The sequence below is a fragment of the Hipposideros armiger genome, unplaced genomic scaffold (genome assembly GCF_001890085.2).
Source record: "Hipposideros armiger isolate ML-2016 unplaced genomic scaffold, ASM189008v1 scaffold_106, whole genome shotgun sequence".
Taxonomy (NCBI): domain Eukaryota; kingdom Metazoa; phylum Chordata; class Mammalia; order Chiroptera; family Hipposideridae; genus Hipposideros; species Hipposideros armiger.
The window spans coordinates 1,099,458-1,117,721 of record NW_017731456.1 but is presented as its reverse complement, the minus strand read 5'-3'; the positions used below and the strand labels follow the sequence as shown (position 1 = coordinate 1,117,721).

Below are 18,264 nucleotides of genomic sequence, written 5' to 3'. Positions count from 1 at the left end.
AAACTGTGCTGACTGGAAGCATCCAGAGAAAACTACTCAGCTGCAGAGACGTTCAACCTTTCATGAAGAAGAAAGGGTGATGCAGAGGGCAGAGCCAGGAAACATGGAGAATTGCGTAGGAGGTTGAGGTAATAGAGGAAACAAGCCTAACACAAGGGGTAGGAAGAGAGATGGTCAAAGTGCAGGATCCTTGAAACTGAGATTATATAAAGAACATGCTTATCAGTCATGACAAGGTTTAGAGTATGTTCATGAGAATGGGTGAGCTAGGTGGAGTGAAAAAACCAAGAATAATAAAAATAAAGCATTCAAGATATTGAACATCATCCACGTGGATAATGCAATCACGAAAAATGCAGATAGGACTAATAGTGAAGAAACAAAGTAAACCAGGTGTTAGCAGTTAGTTACAAATGTCCAAACTTCCTGGATGATCCTTGCTTGTTCATCATCCACATTGATTTCTCATCATTCCCCTCCTTCCCAACCCAACCACCAAATTTTCAAGTCCTCAAGTGTCTATATGTGACTACAGACCTTTGCAAATGCTCTTTACTCGACCTGGCTCCTTCTTCTGTGCCCCTCATAGGCTAGGCAGATATTTCTAGTATATGATCCCCACGTCCCTGTGTTTATTCCATCACAGTATTTTCACACCTTGTTGTTCTGTTCTTTGTCTTTACTGTTAGCTCCAGGGGGAAGGGCTGAGTCCCAGCTGTTTCACAGTGGTCGCCACACTCAGCTCAGTGCCTGGTACACACAGTCTGCCCCTTACAAAGGAAGACGAGGATTTCCTTCCTAGCTTTAAGATAAAACATTTAAAGCTGTTCTCGAATAGCACATTTCTATGGTACCTCTCCTTCGGATCCTCTGACAAACATTAATATCTGAGCACAAACAATGCCTTCCCTTAAGGGACACATTTACAGGGCTTTAAATGCCTTATAAACATTAGGGTTGAGTTCCTTTTTAAAAATGTAATTACTTACACACAGAAGCATTTGAAAGATTTTTTGTGTGAATTTCCTAATGTGCAGAGAAGGTGATTTTTGATTAAAAGCTTTTGTGTAGTAACCACCATTACGGATTTTCTCTCCCAGGGTGGTCTCCTTTGTTATAGGGCCAGCACTTCCTCCTCATCTCTGGTCTCATTTAAATCACTTGGAGACATAGTGCCCAAAGATGTGATGAAAATAGAATTCAAGTCAGAACTAGCATGTGACCGTTGGTAAAATATACGTATTAACCAAATTAACCAAATCATACAAAGGATAGAACAATTAATGTGGAAAAAAAACAACAGACTGTTTCTCAAATTGCATGCACTTATAACCCATTTTCTTGTACTAATATTTTTAGAAGACCGAGTTGAAAATAAAAGCAGGTTAAAAGAATCTACTAAATTCATCCTATGAGCAAGTTTAAAAATCTAGTTAATTTATCATAATTTTCTCATTTTTCTGGGTTTTACCATTTAGATGAATAGACAAAAGACTACTCAGCTGACTGAAGTTCTCGGCTGTAGTAGCTCAGTTACTATGCAATTTTGTAATGCTCTGATATATTTATATAGAATACCTTTTTTAGAAAGTGCAGAACACAAAACATAACTACAGTCTATACATATTAAAACTTAAATCCTTACACATGGTCACAGAGCTTTAAAACTGAGCACATTACTCTAGCCTGCAAACAATGTTTGAAATTCTCTCAAATAGGCACCCAGGGAGTTTTTGATCACCATCCAAAGTATTTAGGTCATTGTAGGAATGTACTGCATTGCAAAGGAATTTGTTTCTCTGAGCTAAAATCTATTTTGCTCAATAAAATCTATTTCTACCCCAAACTTCAAATATTTCTTCATCTACCACAGTGCTTCCTTTCTTCTCTCAATACTCAGAAGCTGAGGTGAGCCTCACCTCACAACTTTTTCAGAATATATGCCCATTCATACCTACAATGTCTTTCTACCTAAATCAACAGAAAGAAGAAACCTAATGGAAAAGATAGCTGTATATACATATATACATATATATATATATCTCCTAGAAATATACAGAGATATAAAAGGAAATGTAGAAATAAGAGAGGTTTCGCAATCCACTTCTGCACATGGAAGCTCTCACATTTATAAAAAAACAAAACTGTGTCACAGAAATGTCCAAATTAATTTACTTGATACTTACAGAACATATAAAAGATGGACCTTAAGGTCAGAATTCTTGACGGAATTCTTAAATAATGACTCCATATAACAGATGAATAATTTCAAGTCCTCTTTCATCCAGCACTGTATGTTCCAGTTTGCACCTGAATTAAAAACAAGCTACATTAAATCTGAAAAACATTCTGAACAACTCAGTGAAAGAGAAGAGCTAAATTAAATTTACCAGTGTTCTGATACAACTTCCATTGCCCATCCTGAGAGAAAAAAACAGACTCTACCTAGTGGTATGTGTTTGCCCAAGTCATTCAGTTCCTTTGGCCTTCAGTTTTCCTTTTTTGTAAAGTAAGAGAATTAAATTCAATTATTGCTTCTCAAACTTTTTTTACCCTGAACCACTTAAGTAGGACAAACCCTCAAAACTCACATAGTTTGGTTAATGCTCACTTTCCAAGAGAAAAGGGAACATTAAATATCAAAGTACAAGCAAATTTGGAGCAGCATTTATGTGTCTACTTTAGCAATAAAAGCATGGTGATTCACATTTGAACTATGATGTATGTCTTAAGTTCTTGTTATTGTAATACTACAGGCCCCAATACAACTGATGAAAGTTTATTTCACTGCACACTGAAAAACTGACATGATAACGAAAGATCAACTATTGGTGATTTTTAATTTAGAAAGCCAAGGCTAGCAACAACTGAAAATCATGACTAACTTCAGACAAGACTAAAACTATCTTAAGGGAACACTAACACATTTTCCCAAACCTAAAAGATTTCTAGTTAGGAAGGACTTGGCAGTACCCTTGAGCCCTATGAAATAAACTGCCTACTTGGCAGAATACTAAATGGAAATCTTCAATAGCCACCATTTAAACTAGTAATTTTAGTTACAAAAACTTAAACTCACTTAAAAGTAACAAGTTATTAGCCCTTATTTATACGGCATATAAAATTAAAACATAACAGCATCATAATCATACCTCTTAAGTGAAGAAAGTATTAACACTTTTTATCATTTCAAGGCTCATCCCCAGGACCCTGACTTCTTAACTTCATTCTTAGTACATTTAATAATCACTGGAATGCCTAATTTCCCCTACAAATTTTAAAAAAGAAGTGCTTCATTTAAAATGAAATGACTAGACTCAATTGGAGACACTGGGAGTGATTCTAACTTGTTTTAAAACTCTGATTTTATGGCATATTTATGTTTTATCCTTATTCCTAAACTGATTTCAACACACTGGAGTGTTTCTTCCATCTAATCAGTGGTGCTCAACAGGGGCCATTTGGCGGCCCTCCAGGGAATCGCTGGCAAAGTCTGGAGATACGTTTGGATTGCTACAACTGGGGAGAGACTGGTACAGGCATCTAGTAGGTAGAAGCCAGGGATGCTGCTAAATCCCCTACAATGCACAGAACAGCTCCCCATAACCAAGAATTATCTGGCCTAAAATGTCAATAGTATTGAGGTTGAGAAATCCTGATTAATCCTACATAGGAGTGCTATACTATGTATGCCTTCATTCTCATACTGTAGGTTTCTTCCATCATATTTCTGAGTCAATTGACTCCACTCTATTAGCTCTTCCAGAAGGCTTGGATATAATTTTGTTGTTTATTAATAGATATCCAGATGCAGCATTATTAACTATGCTAGCTACATGCATGGTTTAAAATATATATTGGTTGCAGAGTGATTCTTTGCTTCAACTAATATTATTATTCACAAATGCTTTAAAATTTAACTAATTTAACAGTTTAACATTTTAAGTATTTTATCTATTTAACAAAATAAGTATGCTTTTTCTATTTTAATGCAAAATTAGATATCTACAACACATGTATTTATAGGTAAAAAGAGTTCCTTCATTACATTTTTATTTTATTTTTATGGAATATAAAATAATTTGGGGCTTATTACTTTGGTCACATGATGAGTCCTAATTTTATTACTAATATAAAATGATGATTTGTGTTAAGAATATCATCCATAGACATCTATTTCATACAGAGAATGAAAACATTTTGTTCGATACACTTAAATAAAAGCTAAATCTTGGAACATGAAAATACTTACCTATTTGTTGAAAAACTAAAGAGTTTACTGTTGAAACAAATTCCTTCCCTTCAATGTTGTCTGCATGTACAGAGCAGTTTTTATCTTCCTCACTCCAAAAGCAACAATGGACAGTTGTTTTGGATGAGAAGTTAGAAAAGTAGGTGCCATTTGAATTAAATTTAGCTTCAACAGCTGCCTCATACTGTCCATTCAAATCTGAAGTATTCTTTGAGATTCCAGGAGGCAAGACAACGTCATGGGTTGTATTTGGTGGCATGCAAAACAACTGAAAGCTCCAGGAGGTAATTGGATATGACACGTTAAAGGCTGTTATCACATAAATAAATTCTGCTAGGACATTAAAAAGACACAAAGGAAAATAATTAATCATTTTGACTAAAACATGCATAGGAAGAATCTAAGGTTAAACTATGCAGTGCTCAGTAATAAGTACTTAACTTTTCAAGTGCCCAATTAGCGCCTAGTACACAGCTTTATGATTTGACTGTATGATGTGTTATACTTAAGAGGGTGTATTTATTTATAGAGAAAACGTCACTCTCTAGCACCCCTTTTTGGAAATTCATGCTTAGTTTTCTTCATTAATCTAACATATTTATATTTTAATGAAAGGGGATTATAATTAAATATTTCAATTTCCTTTCTTAAAAAGAATGCTAATGAACTCCAGCATAAATAAGAAATATCTGGATGTGTAATTATATAAACAAATTTTAAAGTGCTGTTTTAATATTTCTTAAAGAGAATAACGCCAAAATATTAACAGTACTTTTACTGAGTGCTTTTAGAAAAACTTTGTCATCAACATCAGGACCGTTAAATGGTCTCCTGACTCTGCCCATTATCTTCTAGATACATGACATCACATAAGACATGCCTTTAATATGTTTTTCAAGAGTTGATGCACAGTGACAGACTTCATACACAGACTTCCATTGTTGATTAAAGACAATTATCAGTTTTTAGACATATAAAAATTAAGAGCACTTATATAATCCTGTACAAAAAGAATCCTCCAAAGTGATACTTGTTTTTTAATAATTAATTCTTTGAAAAGAAAATCACAATTCTCCATAATTCTTTCTTTTACAAGTTACGCAAATAATCCAACAGCTGTGTTACCTTATACACAAACTAATGAAGAATGAGAATTCTGAGAATTTTACGTGGGTTTATATGGAATAAATATTTTGAAGGATTAAGATAAATGTACAATTGTAAGAAAATAGAAATTTTTTAAAAAATCAATTCACATTTTAAATTATAAAAAATATGTAAAAGTATTCAAACAATATATAAGTAATGACTGTTCACAGTTTGGTGTCTAAACCTTTTTATAAATATAAATATATATCAGATGCAAAAATTAAGACAAAAATGATTAACATGACTGATAGTATTATTTTGCCCACAGTGATAACAATTAGCCAAAAGTGAATTCTCATTGTAATTGTGTTCCTTTGCACTTCAATCGTCCTAACACATTTCTAAAATCAGAATATCTCAATGAAAAGAGACTAAATTATATGTTTGGTTTTACAAAACCATGAATATGTAATGTACTAACTAATTAAAAATATTATATTTGCAGGCTGCACATGGAGGACGGATTCAGTTGGCTGAACTGAAATTAGCCTAAATTCCTCAAAGAAGTATTTGAAATTTATGAATGTCATAGAAATAGAAACTATTGAGTCAGTTTAATTAAAAGATGATTCTATTTTGTTTACATGCTTCCTCTGCAAATGATATTTCTTTCCCTCCATATGGACGCTAAATAGCAAGGAGTCCAGTATTTGCATCTGAAACATATATTATCATGGTAACAATATCCTGAGAACTCTTCTGATTCACAAAACTTGATCAAACCACAAACCTCTTGGAAAGACAATGTGAAACATTTGAGTAGAGCCTAATAAAAATTAAAAAGATAATATAAGAGAGATAAGTATTATATATTATCATTTTTGATCCCTTGTGGCATAGTTCTGTATTTTGTTTTGTTTTGTTTTGTTTTGTGGAAACTGGTAACAGTGGAGTTATACTGGGTATTTTCTGTAAATATATAGATGTCTACAAATGAGAATGAACAGTATGTACAACAAGAATGCTTGAGAAGCTCATAAGAGCACCTTTAGATTGGAGTAGCCAAGGAGATGCTCAGAACTCATTAAATACGCAGGTAATGGTTGACAGATCAAATGGTTTTTGTTAAAGATAGCCTGACTTTAATTTCAAAACCTGGAACACAACATAAATTAGATGATTTGAAGTTTTGTTTTGTTTTGTTTAATCAGAATAAAACTAGAATGTGGTAAGAAATAAGTGAGAATAGTGTACTCCAATGTCATCAGCAATGTATGATTAATTTCAAACAGAAGCCTACTATAGTTCAAGGCAGTTAAAAATCAGAAGACATTAAAAATACATCTGTAAGCTTTCTCTTAAGGATATTCCTGCAATGGGTAGGAGAAAGACTAGTATATATGTGATTTCTGAAAGCATTCTTCTGGTGGTATTCAAGATGGAAATTTCCAAGGTATATACTATCCCTTGATAATATTCCTTTATAACGTATTTGTTATTGTTTACCAGAGTTATAACGCAAAATAGCAAATCAAATGACATCTCCTTTCCATATGACAATAAGCCCATCATTTTGTATCATAGTCATTTATTTTAAATGATTTAAATTATCACCAAGTAAACTGCTCCTTGATACAGAGAATTGGTTTTGACTATCATCTTGTAACAGAGTGAAATGCTCGGTCTCACTGACTCATCTTGTTTAAGCTTGCATTGTTCCCATGGCCTTCAGGCTAATAGTTCCTGCTTTTAGACATGTAGACATGCCAATCATTAGACATGCCAATCATTAGAGGGATTCTGTTTGCACCTTGGGTTTTATAAAAACAGACCCTTCCATTTTCCCTTCCCTTGACATAAAAGAAGCCAGAACTCTGTACTTTCTTAAGATGGATTTGAGGATTAAGTCTCCTGTCGTCTCTGTTGGCCCCTTCTCAATAAACCTTTCCTTACTACAAACTCTGAAGTTTTGAGTTTTGGCCTTTTGAAGCATTGGGCACATGGACTTTGGAGTGGTAACAATCTGATATATACACCGAGGGTGCCAAAAAAATTTATACAAGTGGACACTGCTCAACGTTGCTCAAGCAGTAGTTCGCCATAATCAGAAGTGGCTGGATGCTGATGGTAAACACTTTGAGCACCTCTTGTAATTGCAGAAGTCAAATGTGACTTGTATTCATCTTTTGTTATTGGTATGTATATATTATTACAATTTTAATACAGTTTTCCTTTCTTAAAATGCATATACATTTTTTGGCACCCTCTGTGTGTACGTATGTATGTATACATATATATATGTGTGTGTGTGTATATATATATACATACACACACACACATATATATAATTTAATAATGCTACATTTTCTAAATAAAATTAAAATATTTGAGTGTCATTGTATCTTGTTTCTAAGTATGTATAAGAGTGTTAATGTGTATATATAAATTTTCTGTACTTAAAAGAAAACAAAGTTAAAAAGAAAATGATGGGCAAAGAGAAAAATTTGCAAAACATAATAAATTGTTAGGGCTATGATGGTTAATGTTATGAGTCAACTTGTCAAGGCCCACAGAGTACTCAGGCATTTGGTCAAGTATTTTGGATATATCTGTGAGAATGTTTCTAGATTAACTTAACATTTGAATCAGTTGACCAAGTAAAGCACATTGCCTTCCCTAATGTGGTGGTGGTTGGGGGGGGACGACGGAGTGGCCTCATCCCATCAATTGGAGAGCTGAACAGAACAAAATGTCTGAGTTAGAGGAAACTCCTACTGCCTAACAGTCTTTTCCTTCCTTTGGACTCAAACTGAAACATCCATTCTTCTTGAGTCTGAAACCTGCCAGTGTTCAGATTGGAACTTATACTATCAGCTCTCCTAGGTCTCCAGCTTGCCAACTGAATATCGTGGGGACATCTCAGCCTCCATAAAGTTGTGAGTCAATTCCTTATAATAAATCTTAAATTTCTTCATATATATATATATATATATATATATATATATCCTGTTTCTGTGGAGAACACTAACTAACACTACAAAGCTAAGTATCTATTACATTTTAGAGATTTCTAAAAATCAACTAAGACCAATAAAATCCAACAAGAAAATGGTCAAAGTATATGAATTAGAAAATCACATAATAAATATAAATGGTCAATAAACAGGATTTAACCTCACAAATAATCAAATAAATAAAATTGAAATGAGATTCCATATTTTCCTTATCTGACAGGTCAAAAAGGTAAAAGAATAGTCATATGTATCTTAAATGTATATGCATCAGAAATGCAATGGAATAGCACTCATATACTTATGTTCAGATTGCAAATGGCACAAAGCTTTATGGAAAAGGTTTCACAGTATGTATCAAATTCAAAATGTGCATACTATTCAACTTTAGAATCCCTCTTCAGGAATTAATCTACACAAATATTCTCCCAAATATACAAAGATATATGTATGTGGATTTCAATGCTGCATGATTTTGTTACAGAAAAAGAAATGTCTACCAATGGGAAAGGTCAAATAAATTAATAAATTAAGATACATTTATACAGTTAATTGTCATGTAACCATTAAACAAATAAGTGCATCAGTATATACTGAAAAAAGTTGTCATGATAAATTGAATAGCTGAAGTGTGTGTGTGTGTGTGTGTGTGTGTGTGTGTGTGTGTGTGTGTGTATGTGTGTTATAGTTCTGGAAGGCTACAAACATATCAGGTAGTTTCCAGGAGGTCACTTTTTCAAAAGATTAAAAGGCTTTTCATTTTCACACTTATATTTTTGTTCAGTGAGCATGAGCATGAGAATTCCTAACTGGAAATGGGAAATTCTGTTAGCCAATAAAGTAAACAGCAACTCCAAGGGTAAAATTTCTACCTTATATTATATATAGATATATAAAAGGTAAATAACTTACCCCAATGTAACAAAGCCACAAAGAATTTTTGACACATCATCTTCAGAGAAGTATACCTGAAAAACAGTAAATCTAAAAAACAAAAACTCTGACGTATATACAAGCTGTCCATGGAAAATATAAAAGGAAAAGGATTATAAATAAGTTCTTCAGTTTGGATTATCTATAATACTCTGGATCAATATCAGAGAAGTATCTCACATTAAAGTATAATTATGTTATAGACTTATTCTTGTACACATGCTGTCTTACATAGTTAAAATCAGTCATGTATTCATATATGATACAATTGAAAAAAAATTATCTGTATCTTTCTATGATACTACAAAGCCAAAAGGTTATAACACAGGTAATGGCTGTATTTTTATTTCCAATAAAAAGGAGGAAATGTCCCAATATACTTTTGGAAACCCACTGTTCATTTGCAGATGAGGTAATAGTCACATTGGAGAATCATCAGAGTTATTCAAGGAAAGTTTGATGGCTTAATATATCCAAATGACAGGGTGACTTTAGAGACAAGCTTTCCCGTGAATTCTACTCAATTCAAAACACATCATGAATAAGATTATTTGTACCAATAGGTCATGAATTAGAATGCTAGTATTATTTTAATATATTGAGCTTAGATTTATAATGAAACACTAAAGGCTTTTGACAGTCCAAGCTTTTTTATTATCTCAAATTGGGGATTAAGTTCACTAATGCAAGTTAATCTGAGATTTAAAAAAAAAAAAAGAGGCCCTGAAATTAGGTGTCATGAGCCCTGGGTACCAATCTAGGTTCTTTTACTAATCACTGTAAGACTTGGGACTTCAACACTCTAGACCTCAGCTTCCTCGTCTACAAATCAGACTGATGGATGACCTCTACCATCCCTTTCAGAACAGCCCATAGTTCTGGGCAGTTTTATTTGAAAATAGTAGTCACATCTTTACAACAAAGAATATTATAAAATATTAAGTAAGAAACATATCTCAGAAGTTATATCTGATAATTGGTACCACATGATTAGCCAACAGAAAAACATGTTTGTTTATTTCACAACTTAATAACTCTTGGGAAGAAAATGGATGTGTATAAATATTGCGTAGTCTGGTAAATTTTCTTTTGAGACTATCAGTTTTTCAACAGAATTTGGGTTCTTTAATACTGACATCACAATGTTTCTTTAGGATTTCTAAAAATTGGTTCAGTTTGGAATCCTCATTTTCTAATCATATGAAATGTGTACCAACTTCTCCTAGTTTTTTATGCTACCTGTTTCTGATACAAAATTTTCTCATAAAATAAACCCAAGGGCAAGTTTCATAATTAAGATGTGTCATAGATACAACATATTCATAGACTAAATGTTTCAAATAAACTGACTAGTGACTACTTATTTAGTCCAACAATTGATTTGACTCACTTTTAACTCAACCGAATATTATCCACTGAGTTAAGTGACAAAAGAGATCAGCTGTTTTTCCTTACATAAGACAACCATTCTTTTCTTTAATGTTCCATGAAAAACACAAACTATTTTTATGGTTTGAAATCTCAGTCAGGCTTTGCTCTGATATAACAAAAAAATCTATCACAAGTATGAAAAGGGCAAAGGTGCAACCTTGAAGAGAATGTGAAAGATGGTACTTTCAATAGACTCAAACAAAGAAATGTTTATATGCATCCCAAATTGTACCAGAAAAGAATACAGGAGGTTTACAAAAACATGAATAATACAGAAAAAAAGGTGACAGAAAATTTTAAACTGTGAGGGAAAAAAATCATGCAAGGTGGAAACTAATGCTAAGGTGATGAAAATGGTCTAATATACAAAATGCCATTCATTTGAATTCACTTCCTAAGGATGAGCTATTAATTTGCTTTAAGCTTTCTCATGGTGAAATTATCCCATTATAAATTCAGAGTACATACTTGAAACCAACTCCTTAAGGGAAACATACAAACAATCCTAACACTAAGAACAGAAAGAAATTTTGCCTTACTAACTTTATAACAGGCAACATTCTCATGAACATCCTAACAGCAGCACAATTTCATGGGAATTTCGAAATTCAATAGTTTCTCACCCCCTGCATTGCCAATACCCCATTCTAAGCCACTATTATCTCTTCCCTGGAAGATCAGAAGAGCCTCCTAACTGGTCTCCCTGCTGCGGCCCCAATTCAGTCTACTCCCAATGCAGCAGCAAGAGTGGTCTTGATAACATACAGGTCAGATCATGTCTCACTTTCCCAAAACACGGCAGTACTCCCCTTTTCCCTCCTACTAAAAGTGCAAGTCCTGCGCAGAACTACAAGGTCCTGAATCTCGGCTGCCTCTCTGACTTCATCAACCACTGCCCTCCCTTTTGCTCCAGTCACCTTCTCAGAGGAGCTTTCCCTATCCAGCCTATCTAAAATTTCAACACCTTCCCGACCCCAACATATCACATCTGCTGTTCTGCTTAATTTTTTTCTCCGTATTACTGTACATTAGTGTGAATATGATTTGTTAATATTCTTGCTTATTGTCTAATTCTCTCCACTCGAATGTAAACTACACCAAACCCAGGGATTTTTTTACTATTTCCTGTTCATCATTATATCCTTCACACAAAGTAGCCTGCCTGTCATATAATAGATACTCCACATATATTAATTCAATGAATGATTGAATGCGAAAACATGACTCTTTCTTGAAATATTCTTCAAAATAGGCTGATGGCATCACACCGAGACAAAACTGAATAAAGGCAATCTTTAAAAGAGGTTCTCTAATATCAACCAGATATACCTCCTTGGGAATCTAGAGAAAATTCCAAAATGGTGATTTTTAACAATTTTTGGATATGGACGTTGTTTTTTTTTGTTTTGTTTTGTTTTTTTGTTTTGTTTTTTTTTTTTTTTTGCTGAGCCATCCTGTCACCTGTTGGCAGCTCAGCGGCAGCTCAGCTTGGGCTGGACTCGAACTGCTGTTGCTCAGAGCTCTTAACCAACTTTGAGCGAGCTCTTAACCAACTGAGCCACTCGGCCAGCCCTTGGACGTTGTTGATAATTTGGTGAGAGCAATGTACCAACTGCCAGGAAGAGGCACATACACTCAAATTAGGGCTATAATTTCAGGGGGTTGACAAACTCTCTGAAATTTATCTAAAACTCCCAGATTAAGAATTCCTGATGTAGGTAAATAAATGGAGTCCTCATTCCTCAGACAAGCTTCTGCAAGTATAGCTCCCTGAAGTGAGCCACTGATGCACACCAAGCCTTCAGGAGTTTGATATAATACTGCCTGACATCCCCCTCGAATGTAGTCATTCTATGCTGACAGTTAAAAGGAGTAGTGTGTCTTATTTGAAACATTTAAAGAAATCTTTATGAAATATACAAAGACTCATCCACTATTTGATATAAATGATGCATCCATGATACCTGGATGTGCAGGCAATCATTTAATTTGTATAACACACCAAACACAGTACACATATTAAACATATCACTAACTCTTTAGTTATTACTAAAAACTTTAAACAAAAGGAAAATCAAATCTATATATACAATGGGTTTTCAGAAGAAAACCAGAATGCTTAACTTCTATCACAGAGAGTTTTTGTGTTATTTTTATGTATCAAATTCTACTTAACTATAAAACAGAATAGCCTCAGTCAGTGTTTGAATGTGTGATTAGGCAAGAAGGAAATTAGGGGTCAACCGAGTAGCTCAGTTGGTTAAGAACTTGCTCAAGAGTGTGAGCTCTGAGCAACAGGGTCGCCGGTTCGATTCCCACTTGGGCCAGTGAGCTGCGCCAGAGCTGAGCTGCTGCTGAGCTGCCAACAGGTGGCAGGATGGCTCAGCTGGTGAGAGCATGTGCTCCTAACAAGGTTGCTGGTTCAACTCCTGCATGGGATGATGGGCTATGCCCACCCACAACTAATTGAACACAGCACTTTGAGCTGAGCAGTGCGACTGGACTTAGAGCTGAACTTGCTGCACCCTCCACAACTAAGATTGAAGGACAACAACTTGGCTGTTCCCCTCCCCCAATTCCCCAACACTGTTCCCCTCCCTCAATTTCCCCAATTCCCCAATAAAGTCTTTGGGGGAAAAAAAATAGTCACCAAGTTTTAAAAAAAAAAGAAATTATTTACAACTTGCTCCAATGATCTCAAAAGGTCTATAGGTTTGTAGAAAAGTTTGTAAGAAAAGCAATTCTGACAGTTCTGTTGCCTTGATGAATAAGCTCACTAAGCTCCATCTGCCACCAATTTTTGCTTTTCCTTTCTGCTGGAGAAATAGCCATCTATCTTTTACTTAAACAGCAACATTTAAACATTTTGTTTACATGTAAATGAAAAACACTATTTCTTCAAGTGTCAAAAACTTAACAAAATAAATATAGCCTGGTCTATCCCTAGTAACCATGTTCTTTCAAGTATGTTTACTTTTATTTCTTCACTTAGAACAGAAATTGGTCTTGTTATTCTCATCAAGTAGCTATTAAAGACGTAAATTATTTTTGAAACTAAAAGACTATATTTTCCCGTCATCCTGGCATAAGGATTTGCCGCTTTGAAAACATAATTTCAAGTATTTTAATTCCTGATATGGCTCTGATTGTGTGACCTTGTCACAAATTAACTCCTTAAGAATGCAGAGGGATAAACTATGATTCATAAACTTAGGTGCCATACAGCAACAAAGTTGAGTCAAAATAGGCATCTTACCTACAATGTAATTTAAAAACACGTACATAAATAAATTCATTTAAATATTAACTGAATATTTAGTAAAATGTAAGTGCCCACACAGGGTGCTAGCAATATATAAATTAATAATTTACTAATCATAATTTACTTTAAGAAGTAACATTATTTTATCACTTTTACATGGCAAAGTACTATAATGCCAATATGAATAAAGTGCTCTTCAGATTCAAGATGGCAAACTGAACAAATAAATGGATATTCTCTTCCTCCTGAGATGCATTTAGAATTAGAATAAAATAAGTCATATCAATCACTAGAAGAGAAAGAATGAGAGGGGACCAGGAGCAAAAGAGAGATTTAAACAAATTTCTGAAAGATGAAGCAAAGACTAATGAAATAGAATGAAGGAAGTAACTACTTAGAATATTTGGGGAAGGAGCTGTCATCAATGAGAAAACAAATTTACTTGGAAAAACCCTGGAGATGGTCTGAATAGCGAAGGGCAGAAGAGTGATGTGTGGCTAAAAAGGAGAGGATGCTTTGCTCTCTGTATGTAATATCGGACTTCTTTGTCCCCTTACAGACAATCCACAGCAGCCAAATCATGCTCTCTGTAACAGTCAGGCAAGTGGTTTATAAACAACTGAACATAGCTACTTTGATCAGAAAAGAATTTATTAAAGATCTTGGGGTACCTCAGCAAGGGCCAGAGAACTCGACTAATAAAGCACACAGCCAAAAACAACACCCAAAATCCCATGTAGATTGGTCTAGAAAAAGGAGCCCTGCCACCATCCCACCACCCCAAGACACTGCATGTTATGACTGAAACCTCAACGCCTGTTACCTCTGAGTTCCTCGAAGCTCATCTGCTCTTCCATGTCCCACACTTCTGATCTACAATCTGGCATGAATGTCTCTAATTCATAAAGCCTGGTTCACAATCTACATGCAAGCAGCCAGGAAACTTGAGAAGACATGGATTTATAAAGTAGTGAATTCCCCAAACATAAGCAAAATATTCAAAGATGTCAAACAGCCAAAGAGAATAAAAAATTGTCCTATATACTCTTATATGTTAGGGAGTAAAAAGTAGATGTTACTGGAGTTGAACTTGGGCTTTTAGTATAGACTCAGCACCAACATGGTAAAGACCTTACGCTTTCTGACATTTAGGGGGATAGACCTTCAGCATAAATGGCAGCTCCCCACTAAATGCCTGAAATGAAGCCTATCAGTTGGCCAACACTGCTGATATGCACAGAATTCACATTCTTCCTATTTCTTCACTAACAGCCTTGCTAAATGGAGGCATTAACTATGGCATGAAGAAAGTTTTCAGTATAATGGAAAATTTTGTGAGAAAAAAGAAAACCTACCAAGGGAACATAAGGATAAATCAGAGAAGAAACAATATCTTTCACAAATCTTAATAGCATCCTCAAAGGCATTTCGGAAGACTTTGCATCCATAAACTCAAAGATTGTTCTAACAAAGGAATAATCAGAGGAAGAAAGAGCTTTGGATAATTAAATGCATAGTTAAAAAAAACATTTTCAATGGAAAGTTTAGGAAGCACATTTGCATAATTAATTCCTCCCCAAAGGGGTGGGAGAGCACCAACTGAGGAAAGATGCTTTAAAAAAAAAAAAGTCAAGAGATCCATATCCAATAGTATTTCCAGAAAAAGAGAATGAAGAAAAAATGATCAATGAAATAATATGAGAAAATTTTCAGAGCTAATAAGAGACATAAGTCTTCAAACTAGGGGGAGGAAGAAGTCTACCAAGTTCCAACGAGGAGAAATGGGGGGAAATCCAATTCATTTCCAAACATATCACTAGGAAATTGCAAAAAAGAAGATAGAAAAATTCTCCCGAGAAGGAAAAAAATCACTAAAGGAGTGAAAACCAATGGAAATAAGTGTTTCGTACCGAAACACTGAATGCTAGAAGACAATCCAGTAATTCCTGATGGAAAATTATCTACGGTTTAAAATTCTATTAGCCAGTCAAGCAAGTATGAGAGCAAAACAAATGTATCTTTAATAACACAATGACTTAGAAAATTTATATCTTATAAATCTCCTTCTCAGAAGTACATTAACAAGATATTTCAGCACCATGAGTAAACCAAGAAAAAGGAAAACACGGATTCAGGAGAGCAGGACTGCAGCCCCAGCTGATTGTTCTGCAGGCTTGAGAATGACCAGTTCAGGTAGCAGTTGGAGTGCAGAGGGTTCCGAAAGGAAATAGGTAGGAGGAAGGTGGGAATGGAGTCAACATGATACGTAATATGATTCTGAAGCTGCAGAAAATAAAACAAAACCCAGAATAGCACAAGAGAAAAAGAAATGCTGTAGTTCAAAATTGAAGCCGCTAGTCCAAATATGAATATGAGTTCAGTGGTCCTCAAAAAGAAGAATGAAATAGATTCCAAAAATAAAGAGAATGAATAAAAAAAAAAGAAAATTAAGGGTATAAAGAAGGCCCACATATCTTCTCCCAGTAAGAAGAAATAAAATTAATTGAAAAAGCTTTACAAAAAGTCCTGATCTAAATATGAACCAAAATGAAATATGGCATAATTCTGAGCAATGCTAGAATTAAAGAATCCAGTTGAAAAAATCCATTTTTAACAACAAAAAAATGATTTATTTGCAACACACCCCAGTTTACTGACTTTTCAACTTTTTGGCTCAACCAACAGACAAAATGAAAGATTTAATTAAAATACTAAACAAAAAATGTTATCAACATTCTCCACTGTACAGTTGTCAAAATTTGGGTAGTATAATTATATAAGGAGAGATAGTGAGAAGTCAAAGGGTAAAATATACCAACCTTATAAAGTAAGGGGTCAAGAGAAATTGTAGTGAATGGAGTAAAAAATAGTGGTGGGAATTACAAATGCAACCAATAAAAGAGCTTAGAAAATTAATATAATTAAATGTGGATGAAGGAAAAAGGTGAAATCAGTAAGCTAAATTCTCTTCTACCACAGTATCTGTTTAAAGTTGTTTATAAAGAAGAGAAGAAAACAGAAAGCAATCAGTATAAGCATATGGTTTAGCCCTAGAGAGGTAGCCACAGGTCTAAGAACCAACACCAGGAATGGTTCAGGTTAGTTGTTCCCAAGGTCAGGGCTGGTATAGTGGGGATAGTAGTCAGAGGACTACTGTTTTCTTTTATTACAGTAGGTCTTGTAAACTTGCACATTGATTATTTTCATGCAAAATTAATCCATCTTTTTAATTCAAGTGCTATGTGTTTTCAGAAAAATATAGCTACTAACAAAATCCTAGAGAACAACAAAAGTTTCACAGAGATGAAACTTTAGTTGAACTCCAAGAAATACAAAGGAAGAGAGTAGTGTTTTATTTCTTCTATTTTAAGGTTCACAATATTTTAACACCTCTGGCATCAGGATCTTTGTTACAATCGATGTCATCTTACAATTACCAATGGCCTGGAAGCAGCTGTGATGTAGTTGTCATTGATTGCATGCGTACAAACTGGGGTGTTTTCCTCATGGCAGACTGCAATTTTAGCCCATCAATATTTCGATCAACAAACTATTTAAAGGCCATTTGATGAAGGAATATGAGCCCTGAGTGTTGTCTAGAAACCTTATGTTGATATCTTATAGTAAGATCAATAAACAGCCAGCTTTAATACAATGTGCAAAATCAGCCAACCTAGAAGATCTCAGGAACAATTGTGAAGCATTCTTTTATTACATGTTATGTCACAATATTCTTGATAACCGGAGTATGATATTGTTTGGGAAAATATTGACATCAACAGCATTGAGTTGAAGAGTGATTCAAGAAAAACCAGATTTTGAATCCAAAAAAGAATTCCTTAACCAATTTCTTCAATTTATACTTTCCTTGTGAAAGGGATATGAGTTCAACAAAAGCTTTATTTAAATAATTCTAAAAAAGCTCTCTCAGTAGGTATAAAACAAAAATTCTAAAGGATGAGAAAGCATTGTAAAATAGTTAAATAAGCAGAGCTTTTTCTTTCTTATTAGTACAAAAATGGTGGTTTATCTTAAAAATTCATGATGTCTAGATTTAAAGAATCACAACTACCTAGAAAAAAATGGTAATTAGTAGAAATCAGAGAGTTACTTCTTATTTGGGGGAATCATAACATATCCCATAAAGGAGTGAAGATATAACTACCTTTTTTTAAAAAAATGAGGACGGGGCCGGCCGAGTGGCGCGATGGTTAAGAACTCGCTTGGGATGCCAGAGGGCCCCGGTTCGGATCCCACATATGAGGACCAGTGACACTGCCCTCTAC

The 18,264-nt window shown here is 34.4% G+C and overlaps 1 protein-coding gene across 1 annotated transcript in view; it reads right to left on the bottom strand.

Moving 5' to 3' along the window:
• LEPR (leptin receptor) overlaps nucleotides 1–18,264 on the bottom strand; it is a gene marked incomplete in the record, with an annotated part of 93,473 nt that overhangs the window by 63,493 nt on the left and 11,716 nt on the right. The window contains 3 exon segments of the mRNA XM_019646760.1: nucleotides 2,187–2,310; nucleotides 4,253–4,585; nucleotides 9,265–9,336. Of these exon segments, the coding sequence (XP_019502305.1) occupies nucleotides 2,187–2,310; nucleotides 4,253–4,585; nucleotides 9,265–9,304 (497 nt within the window).